At 37.3% G+C, this 23,300-nt stretch overlaps 3 protein-coding genes across 6 annotated transcripts; 1 reads left to right on the top strand and 2 right to left on the bottom strand.

The window, feature by feature from the left end:
* Positions 1-3,137: 3,137 nt before the first annotated feature.
* On the bottom strand, positions 3,138-5,721 carry LOC121259935 (galactan beta-1,4-galactosyltransferase GALS1). The gene is made up of 2 exons (XM_041161752.1): positions 4,315-5,721; positions 3,138-3,952 (listed from the first exon to the last, which is right to left on the bottom strand). The coding sequence occupies exons 1-2, from the start codon at positions 5,445-5,447 to the stop codon at positions 3,604-3,606; spliced, it is 1,482 nt and encodes a 493-aa protein (XP_041017686.1). The 5' UTR covers positions 5,448-5,721; the 3' UTR covers positions 3,138-3,603.
* A 6,799-nt stretch (positions 5,722-12,520) lies between these two features.
* Positions 12,521-13,901, top strand: LOC121259936 (diacylglycerol kinase theta-like). 2 transcript variants are annotated; one of them, XM_041161753.1, is made up of 2 exons: positions 12,521-13,056; positions 13,171-13,901. In XM_041161753.1, exons 1-2 carry the CDS (start codon positions 12,609-12,611, stop codon positions 13,671-13,673), a joined length of 951 nt encoding a protein of 316 aa, XP_041017687.1. In that variant the 5' UTR covers positions 12,521-12,608; the 3' UTR covers positions 13,674-13,901. The 2 variants fall into 2 exon arrangements, with proteins under 2 accessions (XP_041017687.1, XP_041017688.1); XM_041161754.1 differs by having other exon boundaries at positions 12,525-13,014.
* Positions 13,902-14,755: 854 nt separating this feature from the next.
* LOC121259937 (squamosa promoter-binding-like protein 14) lies at positions 14,756-21,578 on the bottom strand. 3 transcript variants are annotated; one of them, XM_041161758.1, is made up of 11 exons: positions 21,560-21,578; positions 20,407-21,011; positions 20,071-20,264; positions 19,151-19,986; positions 18,952-19,026; positions 18,733-18,840; positions 18,530-18,647; positions 18,176-18,311; positions 17,191-17,335; positions 16,479-17,081; positions 14,756-15,905 (listed from the first exon to the last, which is right to left on the bottom strand). In XM_041161758.1, the coding sequence occupies exons 2-11, from the start codon at positions 20,958-20,960 to the stop codon at positions 15,477-15,479; spliced, it is 3,198 nt and encodes a 1,065-aa protein (XP_041017692.1). In that variant the 5' UTR covers positions 20,961-21,011; positions 21,560-21,578; the 3' UTR covers positions 14,756-15,476. The 3 variants fall into 3 exon arrangements, with proteins under 3 accessions (XP_041017692.1, XP_041017690.1, XP_041017691.1); XM_041161756.1 differs by lacking the exon at positions 21,560-21,578 and adding an exon at positions 21,285-21,553; XM_041161757.1 differs by lacking the exon at positions 21,560-21,578 and adding an exon at positions 21,112-21,238.
* Positions 21,579-23,300: the final 1,722 nt, after the last annotated feature.

Here is a 23,300-nt window from a genome sequence, read left to right on the forward strand (position 1 = left end):
CACTCCAGCCCCCCAACCCGATCCACCCATACCCAGCCTACCCACTGAGCCTCCTCCTTCGTGTGAAACCCTCATACTCAGCTCCGAAATATCGTCTTCCTCCTCAAACCCAAATCCCCCTTCTACTTCGGTAGCGCCGACACCCATCTCCACAACTCATACTTCCTTCTCTTCCGAGATTGATTCTTTACCCCCCTCTCTTGACTCCAGCTCTCAACTTCTACCTACTTTGGTCTCCTCCTTACCTCCCTCTTCTACTGAGCATCGGTCCAATACCCATTCCATGCTCACCCGATCCAAAACAAACATCCATCGACCAAAACAAAGATCTGATGGCACTATACTCTGGCCATCTACTCATTCTTCTTCTCATCTCACCGAAGCTACACCTATTCCTGAGGAACCCTCCACATACACTGAGGCCTCTAAATTCCCTGCCTGGCGTGCTGCCATGGCCAGTGAATTTGAGGCCCTCCTTCACAATCAAACGTGGACCCTGGTTCCTCCTCACCCTTCTCAAAATATTCTTGGTTCAAAATGGGTACTCAAGACCAAGAGACATGCTGATGGTACTCTAGAGCGTCGGAAAGCTCGTTTGGTTGCTAAAGGGTTCCATCAGCAGCCTGGTCTTGACTACTCTGAGACTTTCAGCCCAGTGGTGAAACCTATCACCATCCGTTTATTACTCTCCATTGCAGTTTCTCGGCACTGGCCCTTGCACCAGCTTGATGTACAGAACGCCTTCCTCCATGGTGACTTAGAGGAGGACGTCTTCATGCAGCAACCAGTCGGGTTTGTTAATTCTGACTTCCCTCAGTATGTATGTAAACTCAAAAAATCCATTTATGGGCTTAAACAAGCCCCACGGGCTTGGTTTTCTAAACTTAGTTCACAATTACTTGCCTTGGATTTTCATGCATCTGTCTCTGATTCTTCCTTGTTCATTTTTAACTCTGGTTCTGCATCTGTCTATGTACTCATTTACGTAGATGATATCATAGTTACAGCCTCTGATCCTATGCTTGTCACTGAGTTCATTACAGCTCTTCGAAATACCTTTCCTGTCAAAGACTTAGGCTCTCTACATTATTTTCTAGGCATACAAGTCACTCGTAATCCAACTGGTTTATTTCTCTCTCAGTCTCGATATATCTCTGACTTACTATCAAAAAATAATATGGACAATTGTAAACCAGTGTCTACCCCCATGGCTACCTCGACAAAGCTGAGTGCTCTTGATGGATCCACTTTTGAGGATCCACAACTTTATCGTAGTGTCGTCGGCAGTCTTCAGTACCTTGCTTTTACTCGTCCTGATATTTCTTTCGTTGTCAACAAAGTTTGCCAATTTATGCATTGTCCCCGCACTTCTCATTGGCAAGCTGTTAAACGAATACTTCGGTATCTTCGTTTAACTGCTGCCTTTGCTCTTCATTTTTCTCCAGTTTCTTCTCCTAAGCTTTTAGCCTTCTCCGATGCTGATTGGGCTGGTTGTCCGGATGATCGGAAGTTCACCGGTGGTTTCTGTATCTTCTTTGGTTCTCATTTAATTGCATGGGGTTCCAAAAAGCAGCCCACGATTGCACGTTCTTCAACTGAAGCTGAATACAAGTCCGTTGCCAATACTGCTTGTGAATTATTATGGCTCCAATCCCTTCTTAAAGAATTAGAAATTTGTCTTGCTGATCCTCCTACTCTGCTATGTGATAATATGGGTGCTACTTATCTTTCTGTGAATCCTATTTTGCATTCTAGGACAAAGCATGTGGATCTTGATTTTCATTTTGTGAGGGACCGTGTGGCAGCCAAAACACTCAATGTGTCATTTATCTCTAGCCATGATCAATTGGCTGATATTCTTACAAAGCCCTTATCTACTGCTCGTTTCTCATTGCTGCGTTCAAGTCTCACCATACTTCCTATGTCGCTTGAAGCAAGGGGGGATAATAGAGCACATAGTGACTCAGCATCCAAAGAACCTTCCGCAACAAACTCTCAACAGAATTGCACAACAGACGTGCTAGAATAAAGTAGAAGATTCTTGAATATATCTGTAACCGAATGCAGGACTTTTATTATTATTTTCTTTATGTAAATGAGTCTGAAATATAGGATAAACATGCCTATAAATACTGCATTGTTGTGGTTGTATTCGGTGTGGAAAGCAATTGTAATACAATGATGAGTTTTACACAGACTTTACTTTCGTTGAAGCATTTCTTCGAATAGGTGTAAAGCTCTGTTTTTCATCACTCCTTCACTTCCCAACGGAACTCTCTCGATTACTTTTCTCTCATTGCTCTCTTTCTTCAACTACGAAGGCACCAGAACAACTCTCGATTCTCTCCGTTGTTCTCTTATCTTTCTTTGACTACGAATGCACCGGAACAGCTCTCTATTGTTCTACAGCACTTGAAAAACCTAGAATACCTTGCCTGTATGACCATGCAGTGTTCTAAAGCAAACCAGATCCGTGGGTCCGAAGTTGACCATGCAGTGTGGAATTTTGGGAAATTCAGAAAAGGTTTGAAGGGAGACTTTGACCGTATTGCTTTGATTGGAGAAGATTTTAGAACACAGAAAGTATGTCGAACAACGTTGGGGTAGATTTGTACACAGAGAGAGATGATGGAGTCTGAAAAAAAATATTAATAAAATAATAAATATTTTTTTATTATTTGATTTAAAGATACATAATGCGAAATTTTTTTTTCATATGTAAAATCAATCTTCATATGATTTTGCATATAAAAATACATAAGCCAGTACAAATGCTCTAAACAGCCGCACATGAAGGCCTTAACATGTTGATCCTGTCTCTAGCTTTAATCATGGGGTCCAAAAGAGACATAAATGCAGAGCAGAGGGATTATCTAGTACTGTTTCCTTTGGATCACTTTCTGCCATCAGTATAGTTTGCTAATCTCTCTGCAGTCTTCTTTCCAACAGTACCTCAATCCCTTTGGGAATAAATCATCAAAAGATAAAAGAAGAGTATCTTTAATCATTTCCCTCAACAGCATCATCTCTTAAGAAAATTACTGTTATTTATGTCCACGAATCACATGGCATAGTTCTTGTTTAAAAGAAAAGGAAATTACCCCATGAAAAGTATGAGAGGAAAAGAAAAAAGAAAAAAAAAAAGAGCGTCTCTCGACATCTTTCCACACAAATTTTAAAGAGAATATAGATTACCAATAATTATTACCTAAAAAACAAGAAGAGAAAAGAGATCAAAGGAACAAAGAAAAAACACTCAACCAACTCACTTTTTTTAACGATATAGACAAATAAAAGCAATGTTGGGTCCCTCCCTTTTCTTTTGCACAAGTTTCTCGCCTCTCATTCCATGGGTGGTGGGTCAGATGGATCCCAGGCCAAGCAACAGGAGCAAACAAACCCAACTCAATATTTGTGCCAAGAATCAATCGATGAATTATGACAATGCAAGCCATGCGTGAGGAGCAAGCCATTATCACATCTGCAGCACCATTTGCTCTCCCACATGTTGATTTCAGTGGAACTGTGGTCACAATTTTTATTTTTTTTTCCTTGCGGCCTGAAAAATAATCCGCGCACAGCTAGGCGCTGATTGGGTAGGTGCTAGAGCTGTACATGTCCGATGGTTTTGCGCTCGAATTCCTTGATGGTGTTGGCCAGCTGTTTCATGTTGTCATCGTAGACAAAGGGGAGCTCCTTGTACCACGTAACATTATTGGTCTTGGCCGAAAGTGGGAGGAATTCCCGGCACGGTTCGCCTAGTACCGATATGGAGTTGTGGTAGTGATAGTATCGGATCTTTGTTTCCGTCTTGTGCAATGTCTTCCCGACGACATTCTCCGACATGTGCACCCCCGTAGCATAGGCATTCTTGGCCTGAATAGCATACTTCCGATCCCGCCAGATCCCGGTTCGTGTCTCCCTGAACAGTAGCTTCTCGAATCCCCATTGCCTGAGTTTCATGTCACCCCCATAGAATTAAACTAAAAACGGAGATCTACTCAGAATATAAGCACCAACAAATGTAACTGTTCCAAGTAGTTCGAATGCATAATCTGGTTGGACTTTCTAGTGATCTAAAGAATAATTTTACGAGATTTCCTCGCCATTCCCAGAACTACTACTTACTAATGGAATTCTAAGCAAAAATTTCCCAACACCAATTTCATGGATATGACAATTCCATTCATAACTAGACGTTTCATCTGCATTACGAATCTAGGATGCCAACATTCTTTTGGAAAGAGAGCAAAAGAAAAAGAGCCCATCTTTTGTGAAATTCCTTTGGAAGAGAGAATCGAAGAAAGTACGTACCTTGGATAATCCTGTGTGGAATCGTTCAAGCAGAGCATACTGGACATGGTATTCTGCTCAATAGTGAACTGAGTGTAATTGGAGAACTCATTGAGCACTGATTCCAGCGTGTTTCCATTGGGCAGATAGATATACTCATCCACATCGAAGTAAAAGGTCCAATTGGCAGAGTGTCGGTAGCGATGCAGACAGTCATTCACCACCAAGAACTGGTTATAGTAATATCCATCGAACTCCGCCTGACCCCTTATGTCCTGAATAGTGGCCCTCCCGGCTCGTACCCACGGCTCCAGCGCCTCCCTCACCTCGGGCGACACTCCACCCGCGTCATGAAACACGAAGTGCGACTTGGGTCCGAAGAACCAAGAGTGGTACGCCATCCATTCCCTGATCCTAGCCGCACTCAAGTTCCCGTATAAAGATGACCCACAGTACAGATAGTCGTACTCGTAAGGCGGGTGGTACTTGGACTCATTGTAGGATCCCGGTGCTTCCTCCAAAGCCGTGAATTTCTCGTACTTTTTTGGGGATTCGCCGTAGTAGGCGTTGACAGTGAGCTTCCCACCGGCGTTGTCCTGGTTAGGATTCACAGGGAAGGTACAATTGACAACGACAACAGTGTAGACGCGGCCGTAGCCCCAATCAGGGAGCATCTTATAGGCTACGGTTCTAATGGAGGATCCATTGTTGGAGATCCACTCGCATTTGTACCAGGGCCGACCGTACACGTGAATGGGCTTGGAAGCCAGCCCGACCACGGCGAAGGTCCGGGGACCCCCGCGGTAGGCTCCCATTAGGACGAAGAGAGCGGCGGCGTTGCCAACGGGCTGGAAGACTCGCTTGTCAGAGTTGGGAATGCTTTGGGGGGCCGAATACTTCCGTTCAGCAAGTGGGCCAGCAGAAGAATTAGACAAAGATGCATTGGCGGCGGCAATGGAAAGAGTGGCAGCGGCGGCAGAGCAGGAGGAGCGGTCGGTGGTGGTGGTAGTGGTGGAGAGGAGATTTTGGTAGTAGGGAGGGAGGTTCCACATGAGCATGACGAGCGCCAGAGCAATGAATGTGACCACCATTGTCTTGGTTTCGAAACAGCTCAGCATTTTGGAGACAGTCGGCGGTAAGCCGTCCTTCCTCATTTGATGGTGGCGGTGCAGTTCTGCTCTGCTCTGCCCTGCTCTGTGCGTCTGCAAAACTATAGTGTCGGTGTCTGGCCTCGATGGAGGGTGGATTCGGTCGGGGTTGAGTATTTCGATGACCGAGATTATCAAGAAAAGGAAAAGCGGTCAAATGGGAGTGAGAGACCCATCCAAACACACTGTAATCTAGTGAAGCCGCTGTCTCATGTCTCTCCTCGTAAAAGGACCTTGTCTTCTCCGTTTTTGTTTTTTCGTTTTGCAAGAGTACCTTGTTTGGTTACAAGGCATTACCTTCCAGCTTCATAGGTTTACTAAAAACGGCTTCGATCTTCTCTTAATTACTAAGCCACCACTAGGATCCTGGCCCAGTGTCACCACAAAACGGATCCCAATGCCCTCTTCCTCAGACTTGCCGGGGAACAGAAGGGGAAATTTTGCACAAAATTTCCAATGAATTTGCTTCAAAACTTATGACATACGGTAGCTGTAAAATGGGTTGGCTTCGAAGAATGGCAATCAGATGAGTTTTTGGCGTGGAAATATAATAATAACAGTTTCCATTTTTACTTGTGAGATTGAGTTTGAGTTTCGATAACGAGGTAATTTTAGATATTCTGTAAACAATAATAAAGAATTAATAATAAAATATTAAATAATAGTAAATATCAATCTAGACATAAGAGAATATAGAAGGAAAATTAATTAGTGAAAAAAAGAGGTCAAGTAAACCATGTGTTCTGTAATCATTAATATTGTGGTTCATTAATAGCATGTTCGCATTATCTCCTCTCCCATATGACTCTCAAAAGTTCATAATAATATGCCGTTAAAGTCGGGGGATTTGGTTCTCTGTGCAAGGATATGCCTTAGAACTCTTTTAACTTGTTAACTTTTTTTTTTTTTTTTTCTGTTCTGCCCCAAGAATTATGGCGTAGAATCATAACCCGATTGCTAGCGAAAGTGTTAGATCATTGTGCCTCTTTTTTCGAAGCAAAACGACGTTAAACATATAATCAAAGAAAATCTTATATTGGTTAAATGCGAGTTTAATTAGTCCTCTTGTAGCAGGGGATGAAGAGAAATAGCAAAGTTCTATGAAGACAATTCATTTATTGAAATGCTTCAATGGCGTGAACTATTTCAGTGTAGTATTACAGAGTATATTTTCACCATCTATTGCACTCAGTGCTTGTACAGTATTTATAGACACAGGAAAATAAATCCAATCATTTTTACAGAATATTTCTAAATGCTTCTATAATCTTCTTTCGTAGCATTTTGAGGTGGTCTCACACGGTTTTGCCTTTCTATTATGAGGCGTTCTGTTGTGGTATGTTGGCAGCAGGTGAGCGCTGTGAGCTGGTGTGCAAGGGTAAAGAATAGTCAGTTGTGCTAACAGGGGATATCAAGTTCCATTTCATTAGTTTTAAAAGCACGAGAGAAGCTTTGAGTTCAAATTGAAAACACATTTGTCTATTCTTGATCTCGATCCACTGCAAGCTTGCTGCTTAATTTTTGTGTCGTGTTTTTCCAATAGCTCTTTGCTCTCTCGTCTTCACAGGCCGAGCCGGTGAGTTTGGTGTTCTGCAGCATTTGTCTCAACCGAAATTTTATGGAGCGCATTCGACGGCAATCCGACTAATGTTAGTTACAAATTTTAAATGTACAAACATTTTGTAAGACTGAGAATCCGAAAAAGTGAATTTTCAATATTTTTCTACAGTAAGATTTATTTTTTTATAAAAGGCTTGCGCAAGATTTAGAGCACTGGCATTGGTCTAGTCAAATGCCAGTGCTTAGCCAAATTTTGGCTAAGTAACTCAAAAGAAGTATGTATGCATTGGAGTAGTCAAAACTCCAAGAAAAACTTTACTTTTGAGCTACAATAAATCCATTCATTTTTTAAAATTTAGTCAGTCACTATTCATCTATAAAATAATATTTTACTCTAAAAATATTCTCAACAGTTACGATTAGATAATTAGGTTAAGGAAAAAAATAGCTAGAAAACAATAATTTCAAGTGAAAATTAAATTATTAATTAATATATGGGATGTATTTGCTAATGATTTTGACTAACCTCCCTAATGGTTTTGGCCAACCTCAACTTTTAGTCAAATTTTATACTTGGCAGCTCTTATTCATTTGAAATTTATATATAGTATTTCTCTTAATATAATGTTTATCTTACCCATAAAAAAAAATACGTGGTTCAAAAGGAAAGAGCCATAATAATCCACTTCTAAGTTTAGGACGTTACCAGCTTATATATATATATATATATATATATTAACCCTACAGGCTACAGCCATAAATAAATAAATATATATATATATTATATATCTCTGTGTGTGTTTGTGTGTATAGAGTCGACACACAAACCCACAAGTACTACGTTTGGCTTTTATGCTTGAGGTAAAGAACAAGTACTATACATGTTTCCATTTAACTTGTCACAGAATAATAAACAAAGTACGTTAAACTAAAACAGAAAAGAAAATAATCATGGAGCGGTATTTTACAGTCAACCATCAGTACCGCAAAGCTCCATATAAAAAATCATTAAAAATAAATATTTTCATTAACAATGAATTAGTTCTGTTAAGAATCTATTCCCTAAACGACACTTCTGTCCTTTTTAAAATTCGAATGATGCTGCATGTAGACGACAAATTATGATCGTCCAATACGTATGAGTAAATTAATTTTTAGCATAACGATAACAAAAAAAAAAAAAAAAAGAATTCTGCAAATCATCATTAGGTGGCACATAGGGTGATTTATTAATATTAAGTACAAAAATCAACCGACCACATTCAGCTATCAGCCTATCACTCTAAACTCTCGAGAGGATTGGTGGAACTGGCATCTTTATTTTTGTTCTCGAGATTATTTTTTATTAATAATTTTATGCAAAATAGAGGACCACAATTCTATGATCTCTCTGTTTTTATTTGTGTTTTTTTAATCTATTTGATGATAATGAGACCAAAAAATAAATAAATTCATTTAGCTTAAAAGAGTACAAAAATAACGACATGTTGAGAATGTAATAGGGCTATTTGGAGTTACGTTAGAAGTCCTAAAAAATATTTAAATAATTTTAAAAGCTCTATAATAAAAAAAAAAAAAATTAATTTGTTTGGATGTTATATAGTAAAGTAAGTACCTTTAATCTCAAATAAGCTAAACAGTACGTTTGACTAGGAAAAGCAACAAATTGATATTTTTCCTCAAATGTACTTTTCCAGATAATACAGAATATTGTAGTTCCAATTTTAAAAAGATTGACAATTGGCAAAATTACTCATACAACTTCGAGAGCCTGATTGGGGTTGCGTTAGGAGTGTTAAAAAATATTTAAATAGTCTTAAAAGTTCTTTAAAGAAAAATTAAGTCGTTTGGGTGTTATATATTAAAGTACTTTTTAATCTCAAATAAGCTAAAAAGTACGTTTGAACTTTAAATGTGTTTTTTCAGATAATGCAGAATGTAATTCGAGTTTTAAAAAGGCTATTAATAGGCGAAAATACTCATACAACTTTAAGATAATTACAACTTTTAAACTTTCAAGGATATAGTCATAATTTATAAAAAAAAAAAAAAAAAAAAATCAAATGAACATCTTTTCTACATCAAAAAATATTTTTTAATTTGTTTCCAATGTAACATATTTGAAAGTGCTTTAAATACATTGTTACCGAACAATAAATAATTTTTTAATAATAGAACTTATTAATTACTTAAACTATAAGCTATAAGCCCTAAATCTATATATAAGTTATATTTCTCACTTCAATCTCAAACATACACTTAGGTAATTACAACTTTCAAACTTACTAAGATATGGTCATAATTTTTAAAAAATCAAATGATCTTCATTTCTATCTCAGAAAATATTTTTTTTTTTTATTTTGTTTCCAAAAAAATGTACTATGTTTGAGCATATGCATGGTTACAAAACAGTAAATAAATTTTTAATTGTAAAACTTATTATTTAAGCTATAAATTACTTAAGTTTTTTGTATAAATGGTAATTTTACTAGTACGAGAGTAAAGATCCTAAATTCGATTCTGAGTCTATACTCAATCCCTTTTGATAAAATTTTAACTGTTATCAAAATCTATTGTTTTCAAAAGAACAAAAATGAACGACAGAATGAGTGATATTGTATACGAGAGTCAAAAAATAATTAAGAAAATCCCGTTATTCCCGTACGCGATCTCTAGCCCGTTACGATTGCAGCACTGGTAATTGAGAGTCTTTGAGACTTGCGGTCGTGGCATTGAAACCATTGCTGGGAAGGAAGTCCCTGTATATTGTTTCAATAATTGTTTGTGTCGGCCGAGTCTTTGGGCTTTGTCTTCTCATGTCTTGTCAGTAAATAAGACCGCTTACCTTCTTACTGCATGCATGCACATGGGTGTTTGTTTTGTTAAAATGATTGTATTATTCAGAAAGTTGGCCATTTGGTTCTGTTGCTTTGGCATTTTAGTTATTAACGTGCATGCAGGAATCCTAACTCGTACAGATTATACTATTTTTTTAGCCAGCAATTAAGAATTTGAACCTCATGAAATGCATTCATTCATGATGGGCAGGCTTTGAGTCTGCAGAATAAGCTAGCTAGGGCATCAATCTCATGATGAGAATTGAGCCTAGATTATATATCTTGGCTTGGCTAGCTGGGTCCCAGATGAAACAATGATCCGGAGAAGTAGGGATATATAGGAGAGAACTGATCTTGGTATCAGATTAGGCAAGGTTTTCCATTTTCTGGGTCTTTTCAAAGTGATGTGGTGCAATTTTCTAGCTACCCTCTCGGTCTAGATGTTGTTATATAACAACATTGCGGTACTGCATGCATGGTCGACCTTGATTACTATATATATAATAATGTGGGTTTCATTTTATTTCTTACCACCCATCATCGATCTGCGTCTTTCAGCACCTATACTTAGTAGTGAAAGAGGCTTAAAACTGTATGAAAATCAAGATATTGATTCATTTAGACCTATTAATCTATATATATATATATATATAGATTAATAGGTCTAAATGAATCAATATCTTGATTTTCATATAGTTTTAAGCCTCTGTCACTACTAAGGATATTCAGAGCGAGCGCTGGGCCTTCGATCCCTAGCTGATTGTTGGTAGACTAGTACTGCATGTTGGGATTGTCATCTTGAAAAATAGGGAAAAAAAACAGCTTCAGTTGGCAATTATATTCTTCTAGTTTAGTGACATCCAATAAAAGTTACTGATATCACAATATATAATAAAGTAGTGTTCTCGAAAACGACCACGTAACTATGTTATATATATATATATGGGTAGGGAAAGAATCTTGAAAAATGGGGAAAAGGTGAGGCTAGGGAGGGATCGAGGGAGGGTTCGGAGAAGAGAAGTGATAACACGAAAGTCGTGGTGACTGTGGGAAAAGAACATATAATATATTAGAAGCTGCTAGATCAGATCACTGATAATGGCGATCATGATCTAAAACAAACAGTGTTTGGGAAAGTTTTAGCATGTCTTAAAGATCATACTACAAGGGAATCTGATCAGTAGTAGTACTGTTTCCCTTTTGCAAGGTGTCAAATTTATAAGTAAGGAAATAAAGTACTGAAAATGCATGGGAATCACTTGGAAAACACAAAAACAATTTATTATAATTAATTGGGAATCCATCCATCGGTGACACTTTGTCAAAATAATATTGATTCAGAAAACGCGTCCCACCAAATTATATTTAATTTCACATGAAAATGTCCTACAGCTAGCTCACAACATAAAGAAAATCAGAAAAAGGAATATAATTAAATTGCACCTTATATATATATATATGCATATATAAATAATCCTGATCATGCATGCATCTTTCATCACGAATCATTGAATCCTGCATGAGTGTTCAATTTACGTAAAGGAAAAAAAAATGCAATCTTTTTCTTTGCGTCGAATATCACAAACTCCGTTGGGGGATATGGATTCGGGTTACATTCCTACGTTTTGTTTATCACATGATCAGAAGCCATAATTAGTGCCCTTATGATTAAAGCTATATATAATAAAGTAAAACCTTGACTTCGGTGCATGCATTAATGCAGGTATCTATATATATTAATTTTCTTCAATATTAATTGAGAGTGCACGGCCACCAGCTTGTCTTTTATTTTTGAAAGAGTAATATTGGTAGGCTACCGCCCAATAGTGACTGCTGCGCGTGCCGGCTAGATAAAATTTATATATAGATATATATATATTTTATATTTTTTAACATCTTTAAATATTTAAAATATATATATTAATATATTAATAATTACTTCTTTAATCAGTAAGTTAAATACGTGAGTTGTTAAAATGAGGAAATAAAATAAGAGGCATACTAGCATTATTCTTTTTGAAATAATAATTTTGATTATATATATATATATATATATATATATATATATATATCGGGAATCAACACTGTTCTTGCATGGACCACTTTTATATTCTCCTGCTGGCTTCTGAATAGACACACTAGCTAGCTCCTTATATCATAAGAAAACTCTTCCTTTTTTTGGGGTTGTATTTTCTATAATTTTCTTTAGCCGATGTATGCATATCCCTTTATATAAAATTAAGGTCTCATCAGGGAAGTTGTAAGAACCTCAACCAGAAAATGAAAGAAAAAAATGACTAAAAATGTACGTTATGGTCATAGACATTTCACAAAAAAAAAATTTACAAACTGACATGGTAGCTTGACGTGATACATTAAATTATAAAATTATTTTTATAATAAAATAGATTTAAAAGTATGATTATATGAAACCACATCAGTTTATATATTTGTTTATTTTTATAAGATCTTTTTATAACTGTAACACTTCTCAAATAAAGAATTAGGACAAACAAAAAAGAAGTCATTATCATATTGTTTATGTAGAAGCTTTTCCAACTGTGTGCTGTTTGGAAAATTTGATAATCTTTTTTTTCTTTTTATTCGGACAATTATTTAAGAGCTAGCTAGAAATATTAGGATGCACATGCAATTTTTTCAAGGTGGCATCTTCTTTCCACATAGACATGATGACCTCCGGAATAGTTGTTGCAGGACTAAATAGTGTCAAAATTTTCAGCATATATACCGTGTTGGTTTGTTAAGGAGTATGATCCACCAGAAGAGAGTAAACAGATCCCAGATGAGCAACAAAACCTTGAATCAGACGAGATCGTCTCTCCTAAACAGGTCTGCTTCAATGGAATTCCCTTATAGCCCGCCTTATTCCACAACGTTTGTCCCCAAAAAGTATTCTCTCATCGAATACCCTACCTCTCCTCAACTTATCTTGGGGGAAGAGATGCTTCATTTTAGTCACCCGCAACATCCACTGTCGCAGCTGAATCTTCCAGACCAATTTACCTGCGCCGGCTGCAAGGAGGATGGTGCAGGCATGAGGTTCAGCTGCCAGTCATGTGATTTTCAGCTACATGAGTTCTGTGCCCTGGCTCCTCCTGATCTTAAGGGCCACCCTCTCCACTTCCAGCACCATCTTATTTTCTACTCTAAACCAGGTGATTATATTTTCTCCAGTTTGAGCTTAAAGATGATAAAAGGTTAGCATCAAGAATGGAGATAATAGAGTAATATTAAAAGTCACGTGCATGTTTATGCCTATCCTGATCAGAGCTAAATTTGCTATGTGCTTAATATTTTTTTCATTTGATCAGTTAAAGGTGGTGGAGTTTCAAAATCGAAGTGTGATATCTGTTGCAAGCCCATCAAAGGGTTTGCTTTCCGATGCGGTGCATGTGGTTTCCAGATGCACCCATCCTGCTCCCAGCTCGCTTCTGAAATCAACCTCTCATGTCATTCACATACCCTCAGGCTTTTAACCGCATATACGACATCAAACGGAGATATTCCTGGTTTTGTGTGTGGGGAGTGCAAGAGGAAGAGGTCAGGCCGAGTATACCATTGCAGAGTCTGTGATTACCATCTCCATGCGGTCTGTGCCAAGAACATGGTTAATGGGCTCCATGACAATGGGTGCAATAAGGGTCTCGAAAAGCCAAGCATGCTAGCGGCTGCAGCTAAGGTTGCATCTCAAGTTGTCGGGGTGATCATTGAAGGGATTGTCGAGGGTTTTGCACAGAGTGTTGGAGAAGTCTTCATTCAAAATGTTGCCAAAGGAAACGGCCATAGCCGTAATAATCCAAGCAAACAGAATTGAATATTGATGAATGAAACTACGTTAAGCCATTTTAGGCTGTTCTCGTATCTAAGATGAATTAAGTGTGGGTTGTTTAAATAATCAGAACCGAATATTATGATTGTTTATTGTATGTAGCTCATGTGTATATATAGATAGCTCTTTGGGGCGGGGCTCTCTCTTTGTAACATGATATGTTGAAAAGGTTTAACTGCTCAATTGGTATGAAAAATCAGCTAATTAAATTGCCTGCTTAGCAGTTATATTTACGAAAATTATTTTAATTGATGGTATGTGCATGCCAGTACTAGACCTCTCTAATTAAATTCAGATTGTGCTTCCCACCTCGTCAGATCGTCTGCATGTTTTGAAGAACTATTTAGTTGGGAATTTGAAACCATCGTGAATGAGATGCTTTTGGAATTAACCTTTGTTTTCAAAGATGTGAAGTGTGTTTTCGTATAGATGGCATCTGTAGGGATTATGGGTTTATTTTCCTGAGAAAGTTTGGATACAGATGCATGTTGTGAGTACCCCTTTGGGGTATGCATGCATTTGGGCTTTAATGCAGATGAAATAATGGAATTTCGTTACAAGACAAAGTCCCAGTAGCCATTGGAAATTCAAGGAGCCAAGGCCAGCTTTTACAATATACAAACACATGAGCTTCCCCTACCGGGGTTCGATCGGAAATCTCAGCGATAAAGTTTGGGACCCAAGCTTTGTCGTTTATCACTCCCTCCAATTCATTTTCAAGCATCTTTTTACTAACTCAGCAACTTCAATGAGCTGCTGAGCCATATATTCTTGGACAACTTAATTTTCCCTTAACAGCCTTGATCTGATCTCTTGTTAATAGCTCCATGAGCACAACTCCAAAACTCCAGTCTGTAGATATCACATTTCCAAGTTGATTCGTTTGAAATGCAGAATTAACAAAGCCACAATCCCAGATAGCAATAAGAGCTTTCCATGAAGTTTGATCACATTTCAATCGAAAGTAATACAGTTGTCAAAAAGTAGTCCTTTTAGCGAGTCGCAGAAAGTGTACTTCCAGCAGCGAAGTCTTTTGAGTCTTGACTTGCAGAATTAGAGGGTATACATACCGAAGTGCTTATTTTAAATATGCCTCAACAAATATTTCAATACCGCATCATATGATATATATCGTATTGTGATTGATCAGACTGATCAACTTTATAGTGACAAAATGTTACAAATGTAAAACCTAGAATTATGATCCATGACTTGTCAAGGAATAAAAAGTGGAAAATAAACGAACACAAGATTAACCAAATTACACCTCTTTTGACACTATACATGCTCGCATTCTCTCAACTTCTCTTTTTTCTCCTTCTGGGGTCTCCAACACCTTGCTATCTTTGCAAATTATGCCCCTTCCCCTTGGTTTTGTCTCAACCAGTGGGGGGGTCATGCTTTCGGGTGTTCAACCGCCGATTATCTCTAAATTCCAAAGTCAAAAACTAAACCACAACTAAACCACCTATTTTCCAGCACAAATCAGCTAAAAAAAAGTTCCAAATCTACAACATCCCGAATCTTGAATTGTTAGGAAGATATGTCCAGCATCTGAATCATGCCATACCTGAAGCTGTCACAACTTCCTAGCCTCTTGGGGTTTTCTTCACAGCTCCTGCCCAATCCCCCTACGCCCCTTTCCAAAAAGCAATCTGTTTATAAATCGTTTTCCGTTCCAAAAATCAACTTAACCAATGCCGAAGTAGATATCTGAATCAAAATCAACTTGCATTCATCTGACCCAGTCGTTTCATTTCCTTTATCCAAAATTCTTTCCCGTTAACCCTACATTGTGCCAAAATCCAAATTCTCCCACTTGAAGGGAGCAACCGAGCCAATGTCTGGGGAGCCTCGCAAGAATAAGCAGACACAAACACACACAGCAGCTATTGCAAGCATTGAATTAATGAAGGGACGTTGAAGCAAGCCTTGTGAAGCTGGAACCCTCATGTTGTACTTTCTTGCAACAACTGCACAGCTTACACAAGATCTGGGCCCTTGTTTGAATTGGGTAATTATCCTATGCTCTTGCTCCAATGCCAACTGTGATTGCTCTATTTCGCTCATTACCGTCACCGAAACTTGGCCATTCTCTCTGTCAGTGAGTTTACGAGCCACCAGCTTGTTGTAAGAGTGATTACTCCGCATCATAGCATAAGCATATGGTGACTGCCCACTTGAATCCAGAAGGGAAGTCCAGCAGTTCAATCCAATCTACAAGAGTTGGGGTGAAGAATAGAAGGATTAACAAGAGTTCCAAAGACAAGATGTACCCCATATATGTATTTATTAGCCTTTTCTTGTCAAAAATACAATTTTGATCCCTGAAGTATAATATCAAATTCTAATTTCATCCATGACTATTAAGAAGTTTTAAGAAGTTTCACGGTTACCCGACTCTATTTTACACCCACTATAATATGACAATTGCTTATGTGACAGACATCTTCTGAGTTATGTACCAAGTCATCGTGGAGCTAACATGACACATTTTTAGTTGTCTCACAAAACCAGAGCACATGAAAACATGTGTATTAGGACCACAATATTTTCCATTCATTTCCAATTTGTAAATGTTAAATTAAAATCTCTCCGTATATTTTTATTTTATAAGATCAATATATAGTCTAACTTGTTACGTCCCTATAATAAGGATGTGTCCAAAAATGTTTTTCTTTTGTAGTGATAAGAACATTTGAATTTACTAGAGTAACAACCACAATCACAGCAAGAACAATTATATCAATATTTACAATCTTCACAATGGTAGCAGTAGTAGTAGAATACCTCCTGTGGATCACTTGTCAAAGCATCTATCAGATCATCCGAACCAGAAGTACAGGCAGCCAAATGTAGAGGTGTAACACCACCAGGTCCAACAACATTTGGTAGAAAAATATATTTCCTCGAGGCATCCTTGCTGCTAATAATAAAATAATTGATGAGCATATTAACCATCTTCCTGCACCTCCTTTTAACTGCTCGGTTTAAGAGCTGAATCTCAGATAGTGTCTCCAAGGACTCCCGTGACAGCTCATCCCCATCCAAGTTTCTTTCAACCAGTATGTCTAGGATTGCTCTGACCAAAGCACAACAGTCCCTTTCAACAGAGAATGTGAGTAAAAATCTGAGCCGGCTAAGCGAATAATCAGGGCCCCCAAGCATGGAAGTGTTCCCTTTCCTTTGGAATAGCCATCCAAGTTCATTCAAGAAGTGCAAAACTTCCTCCCTTGACTTTGGCCGCCCAAAATCATATTTATTGTCTTCCATAACGACATTATATTCTTTTGGCTCCAAATCAAACTCCGACTCGAGAAGCCTCAATTCCTCACAAATGATTGAATCAGCTATTATGACAGGAAAACAACTGCCCTTGAAACCGTTTTCTACCTGTTCATAATATTGGTAATGGTCAGGTACAATGAAGATTTTTCAAGGATTCATGTCAGAGATCTGAACAGCAAACCAAAATAAATAGAAGAATTTCCAAGAGTCCAACCTCAATGAAACAGCGACCAATAACTCCAGGCGCTTCAGATTGAATTTTAAAACCGACCAAGTTTATCTCATCACAAGATGTTCTTTGGCAGGTAGATTCAGTAATTTCCTTTGATATGTAACCACCCATGGAAGTACAATGAATCCTGCACAAATCAGAAATCCTTATAGACAGACTTTTAACAGAATCTATAATGTATATAATCTTTTTAACAAGAGATATAGGTTTGTTAAGCCACATCAGCATATTACCCTAAAAACTTTTATCATTTAAATCTTTAAACAACAAAAAACTGTAGCCTAAAAATTTGCAACAATCTATTATTTACTTATCCAAAAAAGACCCTTCAGTTCTATGTCCAATTCAAAAATAGATCATCCAATTCTATATAACAACCCATGAAAACATGTTATTCTCTCAAAGTGTCGCTCCCGTCTAGCCACATCATCCACTCACATTATATACATATATAAATGCATATCATAAAATGGAAATTACATACCTAAGCTAATAATATATCTAATTGTATTAGTATTTTTTTTTTTTATCGGTAAATAAAATTTTATTGATCAAAAGAATGGGCAAAGCCCAAGTATATTAGTAAATTATGATGCAAGTCTTTCAGATTTCCTAACACATCTTGGATTTCTCAACGCATGACTTTTTAGTTTCTTAACCAATGGATTCATAAAATTTATTTAGGAAGCCTATAACTTATTACATTAGATGACCAAGTTATTTTGGCACACCATATAAAAAGCTCTTGGTACATTTCTCTAGAACAAAATATGTAAGTTTTCCCATCACTAACATAGAAATAAAACAGAGTGAGGGAAGAGGAGATCAAGATGCTCAACTGAATGTTGAAAATCAAGAACTCACTTAGACACAAATAATAATTTATGTTTAGTAAATTTAGCAATTTATGTGCTTCCTACAAGTCTACAACTGGCACATCTTAAAACAGGAAGCACATAGCACTTACTTGGCTCCAGGATTAGACAGATTTCTACCCTTTAAAAGTAGAGGGGTTTCTTGCCCACCCACAACTGCCAAAGGGGACACCAAAATCAACTCTGGGGAACTCCATGTTCTCCAGGATTTGCATAACCGGATCTTTCCTGAAGGACAATATAAAAGAGATTAAGATTAATCCCAAGGAGATAATCCAAAATTTATATTTAACTTACAAACCATCAAAATGAAACAATATTCTCTCTTATGTTCATCTGGATTTTATAACATCAAAACACCTTCATGTAAAGGAAAAAGACTGCCAAAAAGTACAACCAGTCCATAACCTAAGAAAAATTTAGTCAACCAACCCATTTGTGCTCACCATCTTTATGTGACGCTAATTGCCTGCCTGTGTGAACAATAAATCTCCCGCTTCTCCAAAAATCAGAATCTGAAGACTCAACCAAAGCATTGACACGCTCAAGAAGGTTTTGTTCAAGCTGCAAAGAACACATACACACTGCAAGTGGTCAGTATAGTGGCTACATAGATGTTGCCAAACTAGCATTACAGCATACCACTCACTTGCTCCCAGGCAGCAGATGACATAGATACGTAAATTGATAGAACCACGCAACCGGGTCTTATGAAGCTCTCCATTTCTGATGGACGGTTAGATAGCCAATGGTATATCTACACAAGAAAATCAATTTACACTGTTAGCAGTTACCAGATATATTATTACATCTCCATGCCATCTAATAAAAAATGAACAGATGAAAGTATAAACCATAAACTCCTCACCTCTGTCCGCAGTGTCACCGGAAAATGACTGGGATCCTTGTCAAACAGTTTGAAGATTATTCGACCAGTGCGATCCTGTGGGAGGAATCGTCCAATTATTTCATTCAATTAGAAATTTAATAAACTAAATTTCAGACAACCCTGGAAGAAAAAGTATCATTATAAAGATCAGACAAAATACTGTGCAGAGCCAAGTTACCTGAGCATCAGAATTCAGACTAGAAGGTGAATGATCAGATCCGGAAGAAGCATACCCAGCTTGGTAGGGAAAGCTTTGAAACGAACCAGGTTCAGCTCCTGTATTAGATCCTCTGAACAGATCAAAAGGCCTATTACAATCAGCAGTTCTGCTAGCTACAATATTTGCATTAAGACCTCTACCGATTGTTATCTTTTCGGGCTTCATAGTTTCTGTTTTGGTTCGCATTGGGAACAGATTTTGCACAGGAGAAGACGATGGAGACCTCTCTTCAATGGGATTACTGCTGTCAGATGAGAAATACTTCATAGAAGATGCCAGTTTTGTCAGGCTATCATCCTCGGTTGAGGAGCCAAACAGCTGCAAAGGTAAATTAACACGGGCATCTTGAACCTGACCATCAGAATCTTCCATAGGAGACTGGTAACTGCTGCTACTTCTATCTCCTCCAACAGAAGGAAACTCTAGAGGAGGTCTCTTTTGCAGATTAGGAGGTGTGGCTTGGTCAGCGTAAGTAACCTTAGTTTTCTCACTGTCACTGCTCTGGCTGCTCTTTTGTGATAATATTGTGGTAGCATCAGGAGTAGGTGTTGCTGGGGTAGCCGAAAGAACAGTAAGCAAGTCCATTGTTGAAGGAGAAGATGTGTTTCCATTCAGCTTGATCTGATGCTCCAGAGAAGCATGACCAGGTAATTTACTAGTCAAACTTGCTAAATTGGGCAACTTTGCGGCAAGGTCCGTGGGCAAAGATAATGAGTTTATCTTACTAAGAATCTGAACAAGATGGTCTCTATCTGGTACCGATGAGCAATTTATTGTTTTGTCTTCATTTTTCCCTATAATTTTGAATTACATGAAGATTAGCATAAAACTTAAAAGAGAGCGACAGAAACGCCATACATATAGCAAGTCTAATTTACCTTGTGCGCGAGCTATAGCAGCCAACAAGTTGACAATATCTAAATTTGCAGTGCTTGCATTGTTGTCCCTTCCAGGTAGTAAAAGCCGTGAGGCGACATCCTCGGGTTGGGTTTTCCTCCGTCGGCGATTATGCCCAGCAAGTCTACGCCTACAGCTCCTCTTACCCTCATCAAACTCGGAAAGGGGATGAAACCTGGCAAAAGGTCCACCAAGATATTGATGCGTAAGGTTCTAACAAATTCAAAAGCCAAAAGGGTTCTCAAAATAAAACTTGTTAAACATGAAAGTTCAGAAGAGAAAACACAGGCGCAGCAAACACAAAACTAGACGGTAACCTGCTGCACTGCTGACAGAACCTCTGCATCTGGTTGGCAACGAGGGCTTTACTAGATTTGCTGTGAATCTCACACACTTTGTGTCGACGGTGATAGTCCTTTGCGTTTGACAGATCCTCCTTGCAGTTATCGACCTGACACATAGGATAGTTGCCGCCGCTACCGGGAGATCCGGACCGAACCCTTTTGTTTGATCTTGACGGGGGCTCGGAATCCTCTTCGACGAACTTCAAGCCGCCGCCAAGATTCAGCATAAGGCTCTCGTCTTCTTCCTCCAAAGGCTTGTTCTTCTCCGCAGTCGTCGTCGTTGTAGTACGCGGAGTACCCAACCGCAGGTCCACGGGCTTTGCCACGAATCCGAAGCTGTCCCAACCCCAAACGTTGGGGTTCCAGTTGTCCATGACAGGATTTTGAAGCCCTGGTGTTGGTGTCATCATTCGCTGCGGTGCCTGAATATTAGGCAAATCACGCTTCTTGGACAATGAAAACGGACCAGGCAATGTTTGCTGGTGTATGAAAATGGGAGACGCCACCTGCGGACCTGCCTCCTCCATGTCTCTTCTTGTCTCCTCCTCTCAAAGATTACTACCCACCTTTATATATATCTATATCAAGAAATGAGATTAAAGTTTCAATACCCGGGAATCCAAATCTCTTCCCAAAAAAGGAAAGAAAAAGATATCCAAGCTAACAGAGAAATCTGACCAAACTCACAAAGAGCAGAGCTTTTGAGTTCACATTTCATGTTCACCACAATTAAAATGGCCGCACAACGATTTAAATATGCGGATAAAATATAAATAGCAAAACCTAACAATTATAGATGCAGAAATCAAAAAATAAGTGAATAAAATCAAAAGTTACAGCCAAATACACACCTTCACATGTCCTTAAGAAACCGGAGCCGAACAAAACTAAACAACAGTCGAAGTTGAAATCAGATCTAAAAAGTTTTCAGTTTTTGGAACAGAAATCTCAGAGAACATATCAGTAAAACCTCCAAATCCCAACATCTAAAACTAAAGTTCATCCAAAACCGGTTGGATATCATAAACCGATCTAAAGAACCTGAGCCAAACAAGTGAAGTCTCTCCGCAACTATCTTTTACTTTTTGCCTTGCCAACTTTTCGCCCCCCCCCCCCCCGTCCTCACCTTCTAACAAACTCTTCCCCTTTCGGTGTTGGCAACAACCGTAAATTAGAGCAAGATCAAGGTTTTAGTAGGGGCCGACCTGTGCCCATCGAAGAATCTTCGACTTTTCCTCTGAAGCAACTCTATTTTACTCCCATTTTTATCCTTTTTTTTTTTTTTTAAATATAATTTAATTTGAGAAAATAATTTTATCGTTTTTCATATCACATCCAACCACGTTTCTCATATATAATGAAAAGAATAAAATGAAGGAATTAAGGGTAAATAAATCCTCACATAATGAGTCAATGACTATATTTTTATGTCCCTGAAATTATCAAATCAATACCTACCCAGATGTTCTAAGTTGGCAAAAGAAAGCTGTGAGAATTCCTGAATTGAGATGTATTTTCTTAGCATAATTTGACTGAAAGTGACAATAAATAGGGAGGTCATGGCTATGGCAATTCTAGTCTAAAGATTCAGAATTAGTTTAGATAGTGAGATGAGATAAGATGAAATGAGGTAAAATAATTTTAAATGATTTGAATAAAATATTATTAAAATATTATTTTTTTAATATTATTATTTTAAGATTTAAAAAAATTAAATTATTTATTATATTTTATATAAAAATTTAAAAAAATTATAATAATAAGATTATATAAAATAAACAATTTCTGTATCCAAACCAAATTATCCGAATATCCAATCGAAATTGCATGACACTTGTATTTATTTTTCCTTTTTGAATATCTCCATCACGTATTCTCAATGCATTTTTCAGATATTATTGAATTAAGATAATGATGTTGACTTTGTTGGTGAAATTACTGCGTTGCCATAACCCACGAGCAAGTGATGTTGTGGACACTGGACAGTCGAGTAATTTTATCCAGAAAATTTTTATTATTAAAGTCTAATAATTGATCATAATATAATTAATATTGCATTAATCGTGGAATGTGAAATTACTTTATTAACATCGTCGTACAGATTCTTTGTTTCATTTTCACATCACTGTTGGCCACAGTCGCCCGCGCTTTTTTTTTTCTCCATATTAATTGCCCTTTTTGTTTTTCTTTCTTTCTTTCTCTCCTTCCTTCACATTGTTGACTCTGCGTGCAACACAACGGTACAAAAGTGTTTTCGTTTTTGAAAAGTGAAACTGCCTTTACGATCTATCATAGCACACAATCACCTTTATTCTATAATAAATTAAATATATTTTTATAAAAAAATAATTTGTTTGATCAATTAAAATTAAATGAGATGATTTTATTTACTTTATTATTCAAACGTTTGAATATTAAACTCTTATCAATTCATCTCACTTATCGTTATAATTTTTTTAAATTTTAATATAAAATATAATAAATAATTTAATTTTTTCAAATTTAAAAATAATAATAATATTTTATTATCTCAACTCAACTCAATTTAACATCTAAAACAATAAATCTTATCTTGCTATTTTACCACTGTTTCAAATTATCATTTAAAAAATCCAGGTTAAAGACTTTCTTAATTCAGACACAGTTTAAAAGGTGTCATTGCTCGTATAGATTTTGTAATACTTAAGTTTTTCGAAAGCTTTAAAAGAGTCGTTATATTTACAAGTCGACGTGTAAAATACTATCTACGTCATTAATATAGCATAATTTAATTTATAAAATTTAAATTTATATATTTTTCTTACGAATTAAATTATATCACGTCAATAGTAGTTAACCTGTATACTATGCACCGACTTATGAATATA

The sequence above is a fragment of the Juglans microcarpa x Juglans regia genome, chromosome 4D (genome assembly GCF_004785595.1).
Source record: "Juglans microcarpa x Juglans regia isolate MS1-56 chromosome 4D, Jm3101_v1.0, whole genome shotgun sequence".
Taxonomy (NCBI): domain Eukaryota; kingdom Viridiplantae; phylum Streptophyta; class Magnoliopsida; order Fagales; family Juglandaceae; genus Juglans; species Juglans microcarpa x Juglans regia.

What these genes read in the sequence shown, in the direction of transcription:
- LOC121259936 (XM_041161753.1), top strand. Translation starts at nt 12,609, where the DNA reads ATGATCCACCAGAAGAGAGTAAACAGATCCCAGATGAGCAACAAAACC. An exon ending in GAGCTTAAAGATGATAAAAG is followed by an intron (nt 13,057 to 13,170) that starts GTTAGCATCAAG and finishes TCATTTGATCAG; the next exon opens with TTAAAGGTGGTGGAGTTTCA.
- LOC121259937 (XM_041161758.1), bottom strand. Translation starts at nt 20,960, where the DNA reads ATGGAGGAGGCAGGTCCGCAGGTGGCGTCTCCCATTTTCATACACCAG. An exon ending in GTCTGAATTCTGATGCTCAG is followed by an intron (nt 19,027 to 19,150) that starts GTAACTTGGCTC and finishes TTCCTCCCACAG; the next exon opens with GATCGCACTGGTCGAATAAT. An exon ending in TTGGTCGCTGTTTCATTGAG is followed by an intron (nt 17,082 to 17,190) that starts GTTGGACTCTTG and finishes TATTATGAACAG; the next exon opens with GTAGAAAACGGTTTCAAGGG.
- LOC121259935 (XM_041161752.1), bottom strand. Translation starts at nt 5,447, where the DNA reads ATGAGGAAGGACGGCTTACCGCCGACTGTCTCCAAAATGCTGAGCTGT. An exon ending in TCCACACAGGATTATCCAAG is followed by an intron (nt 3,953 to 4,314) that starts GTACGTACTTTC and finishes CATGAAACTCAG; the next exon opens with GCAATGGGGATTCGAGAAGC.